Source organism: Mustela lutreola, chromosome 11, assembly GCF_030435805.1.
Source record: "Mustela lutreola isolate mMusLut2 chromosome 11, mMusLut2.pri, whole genome shotgun sequence".
NCBI lineage: Eukaryota > Metazoa > Chordata > Mammalia > Carnivora > Mustelidae > Mustela > Mustela lutreola.
This window is the reverse complement of record NC_081300.1, coordinates 17679905-17692157: the sequence shown is the minus strand read 5'-3', so window position 1 is coordinate 17692157 and position 12253 is coordinate 17679905. Positions and strand designations below refer to the sequence as shown.

The 12253-nt window shown below is 45.3% G+C and overlaps 1 protein-coding gene across 1 annotated transcript in view; it reads left to right on the top strand.

Annotated features, from left to right (window-relative positions):
* Window positions 1-11909, top strand: part of ONECUT2 (one cut homeobox 2) — a 52789-nt gene extending 40880 nt beyond the window's left edge. Inside the window, exon 2 of the mRNA XM_059139780.1 lies at window positions 3367-11909. Within this exon, the coding sequence (XP_058995763.1) occupies window positions 3367-3653 (287 nt within the window). The 3' untranslated portion in view covers window positions 3654-11909. The remainder of the gene's footprint in view (window positions 1-3366) is intronic.
* Window positions 11910-12253: the final 344 nt, after the last annotated feature.

The following is a 12253-nucleotide window of genomic DNA, read 5'->3' as shown; positions in this document are numbered from 1 at the left end:
AAGCACAGATTCCAGAACCCTGCCACACATCGGTGAAAACCAGAATGTCTGGTGGCGGAGCCCCAGAGGCTGCCCTGCGAACAGATCCCCTCTAATGTGACAGCGGCGTGGTTGCTATTTCTGTAGATGAGAAAGATGGAGAGAGGGGTGCCTGGGTGGCTCAGTCAGTTAAGCGTCTGCCTTCGGCTCAGGTCATGGTACCGGGGTCCTGGGATCAAGTCCCGCATCAGGCTCCCTGCCCAGCGGGGAGCCTGCTTCTCCCTCTCCCTGCCCCCTGCTTATGCTCTCTCTCTCTCGCTCTCTCTCTCTCTCAAATAAATAAATCTTAGAAAGAAAGAGAACAGAAGGAAGGAAGGAAGGAAGGAAACTTGGAGAGAGGGAAGGACTGGATTCTTACCCTGGGTCTGCATCAGACTTGGAATGGGACCTCAGGTCAATGACTTACCCAATCTAGGTCTCTACTGATTTCATTTTAAAATGAAAACAATTCAGGACTCCTGGGTGGCTCAATCGGTTAAGCCTCTGCCTTCAGCTCAGGTCATGATCCCAGAGTCTCGGGATGGAGCCCCACATCCGGCTCCTTGCTCCGCAGGGAGCCTGCTTCTCCCTCTGCCTCTGTCTGCCTGTGCTTTCTCTCTGGCAAATAAATAAATAAAATAAAAAATAAAAAAATTTAAAATGAGAACAATTCTGCAGGCTTCCTCAGGATTCCTGGGGCAATGCAGTAAGAGGGACGGTGAGGAGGGAGCGCTTGCCACGCCCTCTTGGACCTCTGTGGTCAGCGTCGTTCCTTCCGTTGGATGAGGAACACGAGCTCTGAGGGGTGAAGCAATTTCCTGGGGTCCCAAGGCCCTGGAGGAGGAGCCCCGCTGTGAATCCAGGCTCCCCTGGCTCCAGAGTTTTCCTTGCCATCAGGGCGCTCCTCTGAGAATTTAGAAGTCAGGTGTGTGCTTGGGAGTCGGCTGTGGCACGTGGACCAGCAGGACTGGCATCACCTGTGAGTTCATTAGAGATGCAGCTTCTGGGGACTCACCCACGGCTGCCTGCCCCAGAGTCTCCAGTGACTCCCGGGCATCTTTAAGGTTGAGAAGCCGTGTTGAGGAAGCCTGGAGATTGGACCAGAGAGCGTGAGTCTGAAGATAAGGGTGTGGTAAAGACACAGAATCCAACCCAAACGGAAGATCCTGGCAGGGATGAGCGAGGAGGTCGCCTTCAGCGCGATGCGCCTGTGAGGAGAGAACAGGTGCGCAGCATTTCAGCCTTTTTGCTTCCGTTGCCCGGGAAGCTCACCTTCTCTGAGGAAGTCCGACCTTCCAAGAGAAAGAGTTTTCATGTGGAAACAAATTGCTTTCATCGGTCTCTGTGTGCGGGAGGGGAGGAGTATATTTCATTTTCAAAGGTACTATATTTTCTTTTATTTTTAAAAAGAAAGAAAGAGGGGCGTCTGGGTGGCTCAGTCGGTTAAGCATCTGCCTCCGGCTCAGGTCGTGATCTCCAGGTCCTGGGATGGAGCCCCATGTTGGGTTCCCAGCTCATTAGGGAACCTGCTTCTCCCTCTGCTTCTCCCCCTGCTTGAGCTCTCTCTGTCTCTCTCTCAAATGAATAAATAAAATCTTAAAAAAAAAAAAAAAAAAAAAAACAAAGATGAAGAAGGAAAAAGTCAGAGAGAAAGCATTTAGCAAAGCAATGTGTCCTCACTTTTCCTGTATTGGGAGTGACTCCTTTACAGCAGGGAGCACCCCTGGGAAGGAGGGCCAGTTAGGCAAGGGGATGTTCGGCGTCCACAAGATCTTCTCTCTACATGCTGGTCCTCAGGTTAAATTGTAAGACCCATCCATGGGAAGGCTACCCGCCCCCCCATACTCCAACAGCAGCGCCCCCCACCGCCCGCCCGCACAAGCTGCTCCCTGCTGAAGGTCACGCCCTGACCCAGGGCTCAGACGTCAAACTGGCAAACCAGGGCTACCAGGTGTGGGAAGACATCCAGGCAGCACCCAGAGTGCTCACTCTGTGGGGGAGGGTGTCAGTCCAGTACAAAGGAATGCCCAACCCGGGCCCAGAACGTCCAGTAGGCTTTGATGCAAGAAGGAGCGCTTCTGCTCCCTCCTTGCCTTTCCTCAGTCAGCTCTGTCGATGCTGCACGACGCCCCTGGGTGAGCTGGGCTTTCTTTCCAGCGACTTGAGCAGGTGTTCTCATGTTCACGTTCTTGGGGTGCCTGGGTGACTCAGTGGGTAAGCCTCTGCTTTCAGCTCAGGTCATGATCTCAGGGTCCTAGGATCGAGCCCCGCATCGGGCTTTCTGCTCAGCGGGAAGCCTGCTTCCTCCTCTCTCTCTGCCTGCCTCTCTGTCTACTTGTGATCTCTGTCTGTCAAATAAATAAATAAAATCTTTTCTAAAAAAAAAGTCATGTTCACGTTCTTGATGGGCAAGCCCCATGGTATTTCGCCTGTATGAGGCTCTTCTCTGAGACCCAGATCGGTCGGTGAAGTACACAGACCCCCTGAAAGAGTCCAGGCATCAGGCGACCTCGGCATCCCAGGCATTCCATTAGGTCGATGGCTCCCAAACGGGCCAGCTGGGAACATTCCGCAGACCTGCTCCCTGCCTTCCAAGCACTCGTTAAGGCAGAGATAGCGACACATCGGTTAATTAATGTCCCCTTTAGCTGGGCTGCTTCTGCCGCCCCCAGCCCTGTCCTCTTGTGCCAGCTTCACCTCAGACTACCCGGAGTGGAGTGGGCTCAACCCATTTCTTTGGGTCTTTCCCTCCTTGTTTTGTTTTTGTTTCATTTTTCCATAATTTTTCAAAAGTCTGGAGGAAGGGGATTTGGGTTGGGATGAGATCATCGTTCTGTCGCTTCTACCTCCGTTCTGTTAACAATTTTTGGAATCACATGCGTAGAAGCTTTGATTTTGAAAAAAATAAGGCCCTTGGAAGTTTTGACTCCAAAAAGTCCTTTCAGCTCAGTCGTGCACACTTCTAGAAGCTGACTATGAAAGAGGAACTGCCTGCCCAGGCTCCCGCTGGGGACCTGGAGTCCTCACTCTCTTCACAGTGCCTGATCTCAGAGATGAAGAATTTTCAGGGTGTGCTGGGAGGCGGGGAGCTGCCATGGGTTTACAGCAGACCACGGAGAGCGGCGCCCCCTGTTACCCCCTTCCTCTCTCCTCCATTCCCTGGTGCCTTCCATCACCCCGAGGCGAGCAGGGAAGGCTGGTTATTGACAGCGGGGCCAACGCGCACAATAAAGTTTAACGGTTTACATCCCTTTGTACGACTCTGTCCATGTTTTCAGTGGCTCACCTTCTTGGGGGCTGGTTCTCCCACTCGTACTGACTCCCTCCTTCTTCTCTTTCCCCTTCAAGCGTGCAAACGCAAAGAGCAAGAACCAAACAAAGACAGGAACAATTCCCAGAAGAAATCCCGCCTGGTGTTCACCGACCTCCAACGCCGAACCCTCTTTGCCATCTTCAAGGAGAACAAACGCCCGTCCAAAGAGATGCAGATCACCATTTCCCAGCAGCTGGGCCTGGAGCTTACGACCGTCAGCAACTTCTTCATGAACGCCCGCCGCCGCAGCCTGGAGAAGTGGCAGGACGATCTGAGCACAGGGGGCTCCTCGTCCACCTCCAGCACTTGTACCAAAGCGTGATGGAAGGACTCTCGGGTGGGCACAGGTCCCCTCCAGGTGAGGACAACCGACACAAAAGAAAACACAAAGGAAAAAGACACCGGATTCTTAGCTGGGGCCCTTCACTGGTGATTTGAAAGCACAATTCTCTTGAAAAGAAACTTCTATTCTAGCTGTAATCATAGGCCAGGTGTTCTTTTCTTGTTTTGTTTTTCATGGAGTCCAAGTGCAAGCTGAAAATGAATCTCTTTGAACCGGACATTGTCCTCTGAGCACGCTAAGCATCCCAGAAATCCAAATGGGGGGGGGGGGGCCTTCCTGGAGCGGGTTGATTTCAGCATGGTGTTAGCCAAGCTCAGGATCTCTTCGGGTGTCAACAGTCCCACTTGGGGCCCTGTTGCAGTCCGAGTTCCCACGTGTCACGGTGGGAATTTGGCCCATGTAAGGATTCTGAGTTTGGGCTCCCAAGATGCTACCATGACAGATTCTTCTAGCAACAAGAATGACCTCATTTGCTTTCCCAGTGCTTAGCCTCATCATACCACAGTACACCAAAGTTCACAGCCATAACATAAAAAACATCAGAATGATAATTACTGAGCACAACTTTTAAATACGGAAATTAAAAAAAAAAAAATCCGAGGACCTGTTTTTCCAACTCAGGCATCATTCCATTGAATGGTTTGGAAAGCTTTAAGTAGATCCAGTTTACGATTTTCTTTTCCTTACCTCCTGGAAATCTCACGTGGTCTTGGATCCATCCAAAAAAAAAAAAAAAAAAATCAGTTCTCTTGAGCTCAACATATCAAGCACAACGTAGATAAACAGAGAAGTAAGGAAGGTTCTGGATTCACCGCATCTGGGTTTTCAAGACGCTGATTGTGAAGTCATTAGGGAATCGTTGGAATATGGCTTCAAGCACATTTTGCAATTTGCTACAAATTCTGTTTGTACACAATGCAGACGCACACTCAGGAGGCCAATTTAACTGTTACGGTACATGGAGCAAATGCAGCATTTTCAAAGATCTAGATTTTTTTAGATCATCGATGTGTCCTTCTTGGTTAATAGTCACCTGGTTCCTCCCACTGTGCATTAACACAAATCATTCTCACTCTTTCGCATTTTGGTTGTTTCCTCATCCATCCCATTGGTAGGGCCGTTTTTCAGTATTTTCTAGCTAGAAAATTAAAAAAAAAAAAAAAAAGTAATTCAAACCACCATACGTGTTACTCATGAGGGTCATCTAGTCCCAAATCTCTTCCATTGTCGAATCACCCTTGCAAAACCGCAGAGTAAATCTGGAGAAAACACAGCACACCAAAGAAGCAGAATACTGCAAACCAAAGACATTTCTTACTTGCCATTTTCTAGCCTAAAAATACTGTGATTACTTTTAGAAATCAGAAAACCTCTGCAACTCCAAATGGCATCCAGCTCTTGCATTTGGCTGACCATCGGGCTGAGCAGACCGGCTAGCCCAGCCACCCAGGGAGTGGCTTTGCCACGCCAGCTCTGGTTCCTGGCTGCCACCTTCCCACGGCACGTGGAAGAGCGCCCGCAGAACTCTGGGAGATGCGAAGGTCACGATGTGCATATTTACCAGTGAATGGCCCCAGGTGGGCCCCATGGGGGTTTTCGAAGCAAGCCAAACGCTGCAATGATTCTTTACAGACACTTGAGACTGACTTTTTTATGAATTACTTAATCGAAACCAAAGAAACTTTTTCTGCACCTACTTCTGCAACAAACAAAACTGTTCCATTAAAAGGAATGAATAAATAAATAAATACGTAAATCAGTGAACATCACCATCACCAAGAAGGAAGCACGCCAGAAAAAAAAAAAACAAAAAACAACAACAAAAAAAAAAACAGCGAGACACACTGTGTGTAAACAGACCTCTTGGGACATTTTTTGGAAGCAGATTTTAAAGAAAGGGTTGAGACAGGAATAGATATAAGGAAAAGCCTCGGCGGCTCCTGCTTCATTTGACAACTCATCGGTAATCGTGAAGTTGAAGATTGTCTTTAATTTGTGCCTATGCAGTTTTTCAAAAGAACACGGAACAGAACAACAGAAACCTCAACAGCTACAATACCAAAGACGAGGATTTCTCACATCTTTTGTTTCAGTTCAGTATCTCCTCTTGTCTGGCTAAAATACTAATAGCGTCATTGATCTGTGTAAAGGTAATCAATTTTGTTTCTGAGCAACAAAAGGCAAGGGTCATTGATTTGATTTTATTGTTTCCCTTTAATTTTGTTTTATGGCTTTCTGCCCCAACCTGGAATCTCCCAGAAGATTCCATGGACTCCAAGTTTAAGATGTTGGGATACTGATCTGTTTCCTCTACTCCTCGGAGCATGGGGAATAATGTCACTTGAATGTTCTTTGCTTATTCCTTAGACTTGGTTCCTTCTATGTTCAGAGTCTCAGCATCAGGGGAGGGAAGGGGAGTGAGGGTCAGGGCTAGGGGTCTTGGTGACACGTACTCTCCTGAACCACAGAACCAAAGAGTTTATAGAGGAATCAACAGCCTCATTTTCATGTGATTGCTACATCCTAATGGCTTCATTTGCGGGTGGGGGGGGAACGTAAAAATAATTGCCAGTTTCTACTTTTCTATTAGCTTTTTAAAATTCAGCTATAAAGTTGCATTTCTAAAGAAAGAGATATATATATAATATATGAATACATATATAGATTCAACTTGACATTGGTGATAACCCCAAATTCTTGCTGTCCAAGTCCATGTCTGGTTTTGGTCAACTGCTTCATTTATTAGGCCTTAGTTCCGAATTTCGCTCGTTTCTCATGCCATCCCAGAGTCCGTTTTCCACTGTGGATGATTTGGAGTACTCAGATTTCTGTGAAAATTCCCAGGAAAGTTGAAAGTCAAGCATTTCAGCGTCTAACCTGTTGATAAATGGACTCGTGGCACAAATGAGTTTTATTTGTATTTGGAGTCAGCTCTAGACGAACGCCTCAACCACCATCAAGGTGGCGAGTGAGGTCTGTCCGTGAGACCTGGCCCACCCATGGGGCAGTGGGGAGCTTGTCTTCTGTAACTGCTGGGAAGCCTCTGGGGTCCGGTCCCACTAGCTGTGGAGATGAGGCCAGCCCAGAAATCTCTCCAGGAGCCATCCTTCCCATCAGGGTGTTCCTGATCTCCTCAGGGAGCAGATCCACCAAAGGGACTTCTTATAGGGGAAGTCCAGCTCCTGTTGGAATGGCTGATCGGGTTTCCTCAGGGCGGCCGTTCCCTGGTGTTTTGACCAGCCTGTGTGCAACCACGGCTGGCACTGGAGTGAGGCAGCGGTACCGACCGGGGGCTTGTCTCCATCCTGGAGGGAAAATGCAAAGCAGGATCTGGGGAGAAGCCCGGCGTCCTGCTCCCCTCAGCCCCATCATCCGTGGTGCCACCTCCTCGCTCCCCACCAGTGAGGGAGATGAGGGGTCTCCCTTTGCAGGGATAGCAGCCGCAGAGCTGGGAAGGAATGCGACTCTCCGTGGCTCTTGTATTCCATCCTACTTTGGGATGTCCCAGGACTTTGCCCTGTATCCTTTTGTCTCTTCTCGTATCCCATGTTTCCTTTGTCAAACAACGGAGAAAAGAGCATACTTCTGCCGGGGAATACTCCCTGTGGGTTGAAACAAAGCAACTTCAAGTCCGTGATTTCTACGTAAAATCCTGTGACTTGCGGCCAATGTTCTGGAGATTGGATTGAGGGAACAGACCTGCTGGGTTTGGTTAGTGATCTTTCGGCACACTAATCTCACCACTTGGGTTCGGGCACCCCTGAAGATGTCAAAACCCAAAGAGCCTGCCTTTGTGGCCTGAGATTTCAATACCAATAAAAGCTCTTGTAGCCACATCCGCCCCCTCAGTGGTCCTGGTGACCCAAGGAGGACATCCTAATGTACAAAAGACAAGAACTTCCCTCCAGATGTAAATGTCTCTTACTGGATAATGTCATACCAGAGAGAGGTGCTTGCTTTTAGATAATTATTTAGAGCCATATATGAATACATGCGTGTACACGTGTGTATTCATATATGTACATATCAAAATGGTCAGGCCTACAGAATTCCAATTTGTGAAAAATCTGAAAAAGAAAAAAACCCTACCCATTAAAAGGTGATGAAATTTGACCCAGTGGGTTTCCTCAAGCATTTCTAAAATTTACTTAAGTTAATAATTTCAGAGAAAATAACCATTTGGACTTAGTTATAGGTGAGGATCTGTTTCTTCAATCCAAGAAAATTCCAGGTGCATCTCAGCCATTAGGAACGAAGGGGTGAAGTTCGGGACAGTTCTGAAACAAAATTCACACTCTCGAGGCGGCAGAAATCTAAAGGCTATTGAGTGGGAAAATTTCTTTATTCCTGGAGGGAAATAGGCTCGCTTTACTTTTGTTTTCAACGTGATTTTGGTACTGGGGACATAATCCTTTCATTCCAGGAACATTTTTAAAAGAGCCAGTCTACTTCATTTTTAAAGGAAAACATCGACAACAATAAAAACTCCACTCTGATATGTAAAGGCTTTTCCAAAATGTAAAATGATAGGTTGTACCACTTAAAGGTACAGGAGAGAGAAAGGAGTGAAAGACTCAGCAGGACGCTTTCTCTGGAGAGATCCGAGTGTCTCCTCCGCAGCTTCGCCTATAGGCTCCTGGCAACTGTGGGCATAAGAAATTGAAGCTAATTTTCATCTCTAACTAAAGTGAAATCAAAATTCAGAAGGCAAATCTCACGCACACACACACATATACATAAATATACACATATATATATATGCATTTTTATAATTCAGTGTATTTGAAAGCTAAATATACATACTTCTTAGATGATCAATCATTTCATCTTACCTGTGCTGGGCACTCACCTATTAATGCCAGTAAATTAAAGTTGAACAAATTTTTTTAAAAAATCACGACCACTTGGTACAGGTGGGGACACGTTCCCACTTTTGCAAATGCTGGTAGAATAACTAAAGTGTCCGTTACCATTACCACAAGGTCCTGACAATATAACTTGATGGTGAACTCAGATTTTCCACAGGTTGTATAGTAGGAATTTTTTAAAAAATATAAAAAGAACAGCCTGAGTCCCAGTGTTGTTGAAGAAGAATGGACTATATTAAAAAGCTGAGAAAAAGAGGTAATATGTGTGGTTGAGGTTTGACCCCAAAGCCCAAAGACAAGTCCTATGGAAATAACTAACATGGTTCTTAACCGATCAGAGATTTTTTTGTTCTTGTTGCTGCTGCTGCTGCTGGGTGATTGAGACTCATTAGCCTAACCAGGAGGAGTGAGTAGGAAATGATGGAGAAGGAAGGGATAGGGCTGGTGCGTCCCTAACTTTTGAAGATTCACATGCGAGACTGGATAGCTTAATACTTTTGTACATTTAGCTAAGACCAAGTCACCTCTAAAACAAAAGGAGATTCTAGTTTTCAAGGCCCCAAAACCCTTACTAAAGGAAGAAGGGATGGTTCGCTATCTAAGTCTCATAAATTAATGACGTTGGCTTTAGATACGGCTGTCCCGATGCCCATTTTCTGCCCGGGATTTAGTTCTTCCCAAGGGGGCGGGGAGGGGGGTTTGTTTTAGAAAGTTTCAGAATGTGTTATTAAATACCAAAATAATTATTAAAATAATATAAGGCCTTACGTAGATAGGTTAACACAAAGCCTATCATTGAGGCCAATGGGCTATTTTGCATGAATCCCACAGGGACCAGAAATGCTTATTGTTCTCAGATACCAAAAGGACTCTAACAGTCTGAGACATGTTAAAGCTAGAGCCCAAGCTGTCCTTATAGGTTTTTGAGTTTGGTTGACTGAAATCAACCAGCTGAGACCTTTTTAGCGGACAAAATGTGTATAGGAAAAAAATACATCGCTACAGGTCTGTTCGTTCCATGGAAGCCTTCCACTCTGTTCCATCTCCAGCAGCAGACGTTTCACAGAGTGTAAACCTCGGGAGATAAGTTTGCCTGAAGCTTCTCGAGTCTGTCAGCGTGGATGAATATGGATTTAGAGGCCTCTCTCGACATGTATTCTCACAGCTGTCCTTGTAAGCAACCCACATTTCCTGTGGGTGTCCAGACTGTGAACAGACATCACCATACATAGATACTGTCCCCTGATACAACTAATGAGTTCAAGTGGTCCCTCAACACTGTATGGGTATGCGAGACTTCTACAACGTACCTTGCTTTCTTTACTGTATCGTTGAAGACTAAAGTGCAGGAAAGAAAAGTATCCCAGCATCTTCATGGTGTACACTTGAAATTACTTTCATTTGGGCACATCCGAGATAAACTCAACTTTCAAGAAACCTTGGATATTGTTTAATCATCTGTGTAAGAATGACACATCTGCTTGAGGACTTCGGTTGAATAGCTTTATTCTGGATCTCTCATAACGACAGCTAAATCCAAAGACCTGGAAAAGGACAAGAAAGAAAAAAGAAAAAAAAAGGGAAAAAAGAAAAAAAGAAAAAAAAATAGCAAAGTACAAACTCATAGGAGAAAAGTGGGCTCTGGTTCCCAGGGTTGAGACAGTGGGATCTGGTGTGGTGAGGGTCGCACCGGCGAGAGGGAAATGGGGATTTTTTTTTTTTTCTGTGTGCTTGTCACATCGAAATGGTCTTTATGAACATGAGGCTATGATTTCTTGCTTTATTTTCACTTAGACTGTTGAAAGAGGCTATCCATGTTGTCCATCAAAAAAAAAAAAAAATGAAGACCATCAAAAGGAAACATTTTTTTTCCCCTTGTCTCTTTGGGTTATGACCCAACAGGCTATGTACCATTAATGTAATTAATTTATTTGAATTAGTTTCTAGCACACAAATGTATAGGATTTTGGTAATTAGTATGTCATCCTAGGTTGATTTTACTCCTCGTGCTTATTTATCAAAACACAGACCAAGGGTGCATCAGAGATGCAAAATTTCTTTTAGAATTCTCTTGAAAGATGGTTTGCTTTATAAAGCAGTGAAATTCTGTTACAGGAAAGAAGTACAGGCTACCAAAAAAAAAAACAAAACAAAACACAAAAAACAAGGTATTTTTCCTTCTTGAATTAACTTTGAAGATAGTTTAAATAATGATTATTAAAGTATTTAATTTAAGTTTGCAGCCCCACCCGGTCCCAGGCAAACGTCACCTTTTAATTATTGGGGCCCTCAGAGCCTTCCTATCGTAACTTATTTATTTAACTTATTCAGCACTACGAAAGGTGCACTGTATAGTTTATAGTTTTTATTTAAAACAGTAGAGAGCACTGCAGTTTGTTTGCTGTGAGAACAACAGAGCAAAGTCTGTGGATGAGCAATGACTATTCAGCCCGAACCTGTGCGTTCAGACAACACATGTCGAGACCCTGCTTCACCTGCCCAGATGTCGGGGCTTCTTTGCAGAAACTGGAAAAAAAAATAATAAGTTTTCAAAGATCATAACAGCAAAAAGAGAGAAACCCTTACACTAGCTGCTTCCAAGAATGAACTCTGTGTGTGTGTAAAACAACCAAACAAAAAAGGGAAGAAAAAAAAGCAGAAAAAAGAAAAAAAAAAGGAAAAACTTTCTATTTCTAGTGAGAACCAAAGAAGGCTACCTCACTGACTTTTTCCATTTGTAATTTTAATCGTGTTGATGACACCAAAGATACCAAAGATTTCTTTCTCTGTGCGGTCTGCATTTTGCTTGTGCTCTTTTATAATTTTAACTATTCTCTCTGACATATGGTATGTACAGCCACAGCTCAGATACCCCAAAGAAATAATTATCAATGTGGCGGTGGCTGCTAATTTGGGAAGGGATATTTTCTGTGTTTCTCTCATGTGTTCACTGTCCCCTGCACACGTTCACGATTCAAGTTCAGATGCTGCTGTAATTGGACTCCTTAAATTCCAGTTCCAAATTGGTGAAGAAGACTGGTTGGAAGTGACCTTCATTTTTAGCCATGATCTCTGTCCTTGCTTTGGAGCTATCCTAGTACAGATTTCTAATGTCCTGAACCATAGAGATTCTAATCATTGAGTGAAGGAGCTGGAAGGGACCTTAGAAATCCTTTAGTCCAAGCCCCAGAGGCCCGGAGGAGTGAAATAGTTATCCAAGTCAACCATCTAGAAGCAAAGCCCAGGCAAGCTCCAGGGCTATACCCATTGCTCAGAGTGCCCTTGGCACAAGATGGGCCACATTCTGGCAGAGGGAAAGGGGCTGTCCTTTAGCAGTGAGTGGGGCCTGGGGCTTCTCCCTTAACCTTTTCACGGGCATTTCCGTGTCTGTCTGGCTAGAACCTCAACGTAAAGTCACATAGGATCAGTTGCCTGGAAAGGCGACCAGTCCTGCACTATCAAGCCCACTGAGGGGTTTTGAGCCCAGAAGTTATGCATCGATCCATGTGACCCCTGTTGAGTCCCCGCATCACAAAGTGTTGCTAATGTAAACATTTAATTCAGTGAGAAGAGAAAGTTCCTTCTTGGTCTGTTGAGCTTCAATATTAGAGATATTTTTAGGTGATATTTATCAGAGAAAGGGAGTGTCATCACTGCACATGTGACAGTGATGCTGCTCAGGTTCTGTCCTAGTCCCCTTGGCTTGTGAGT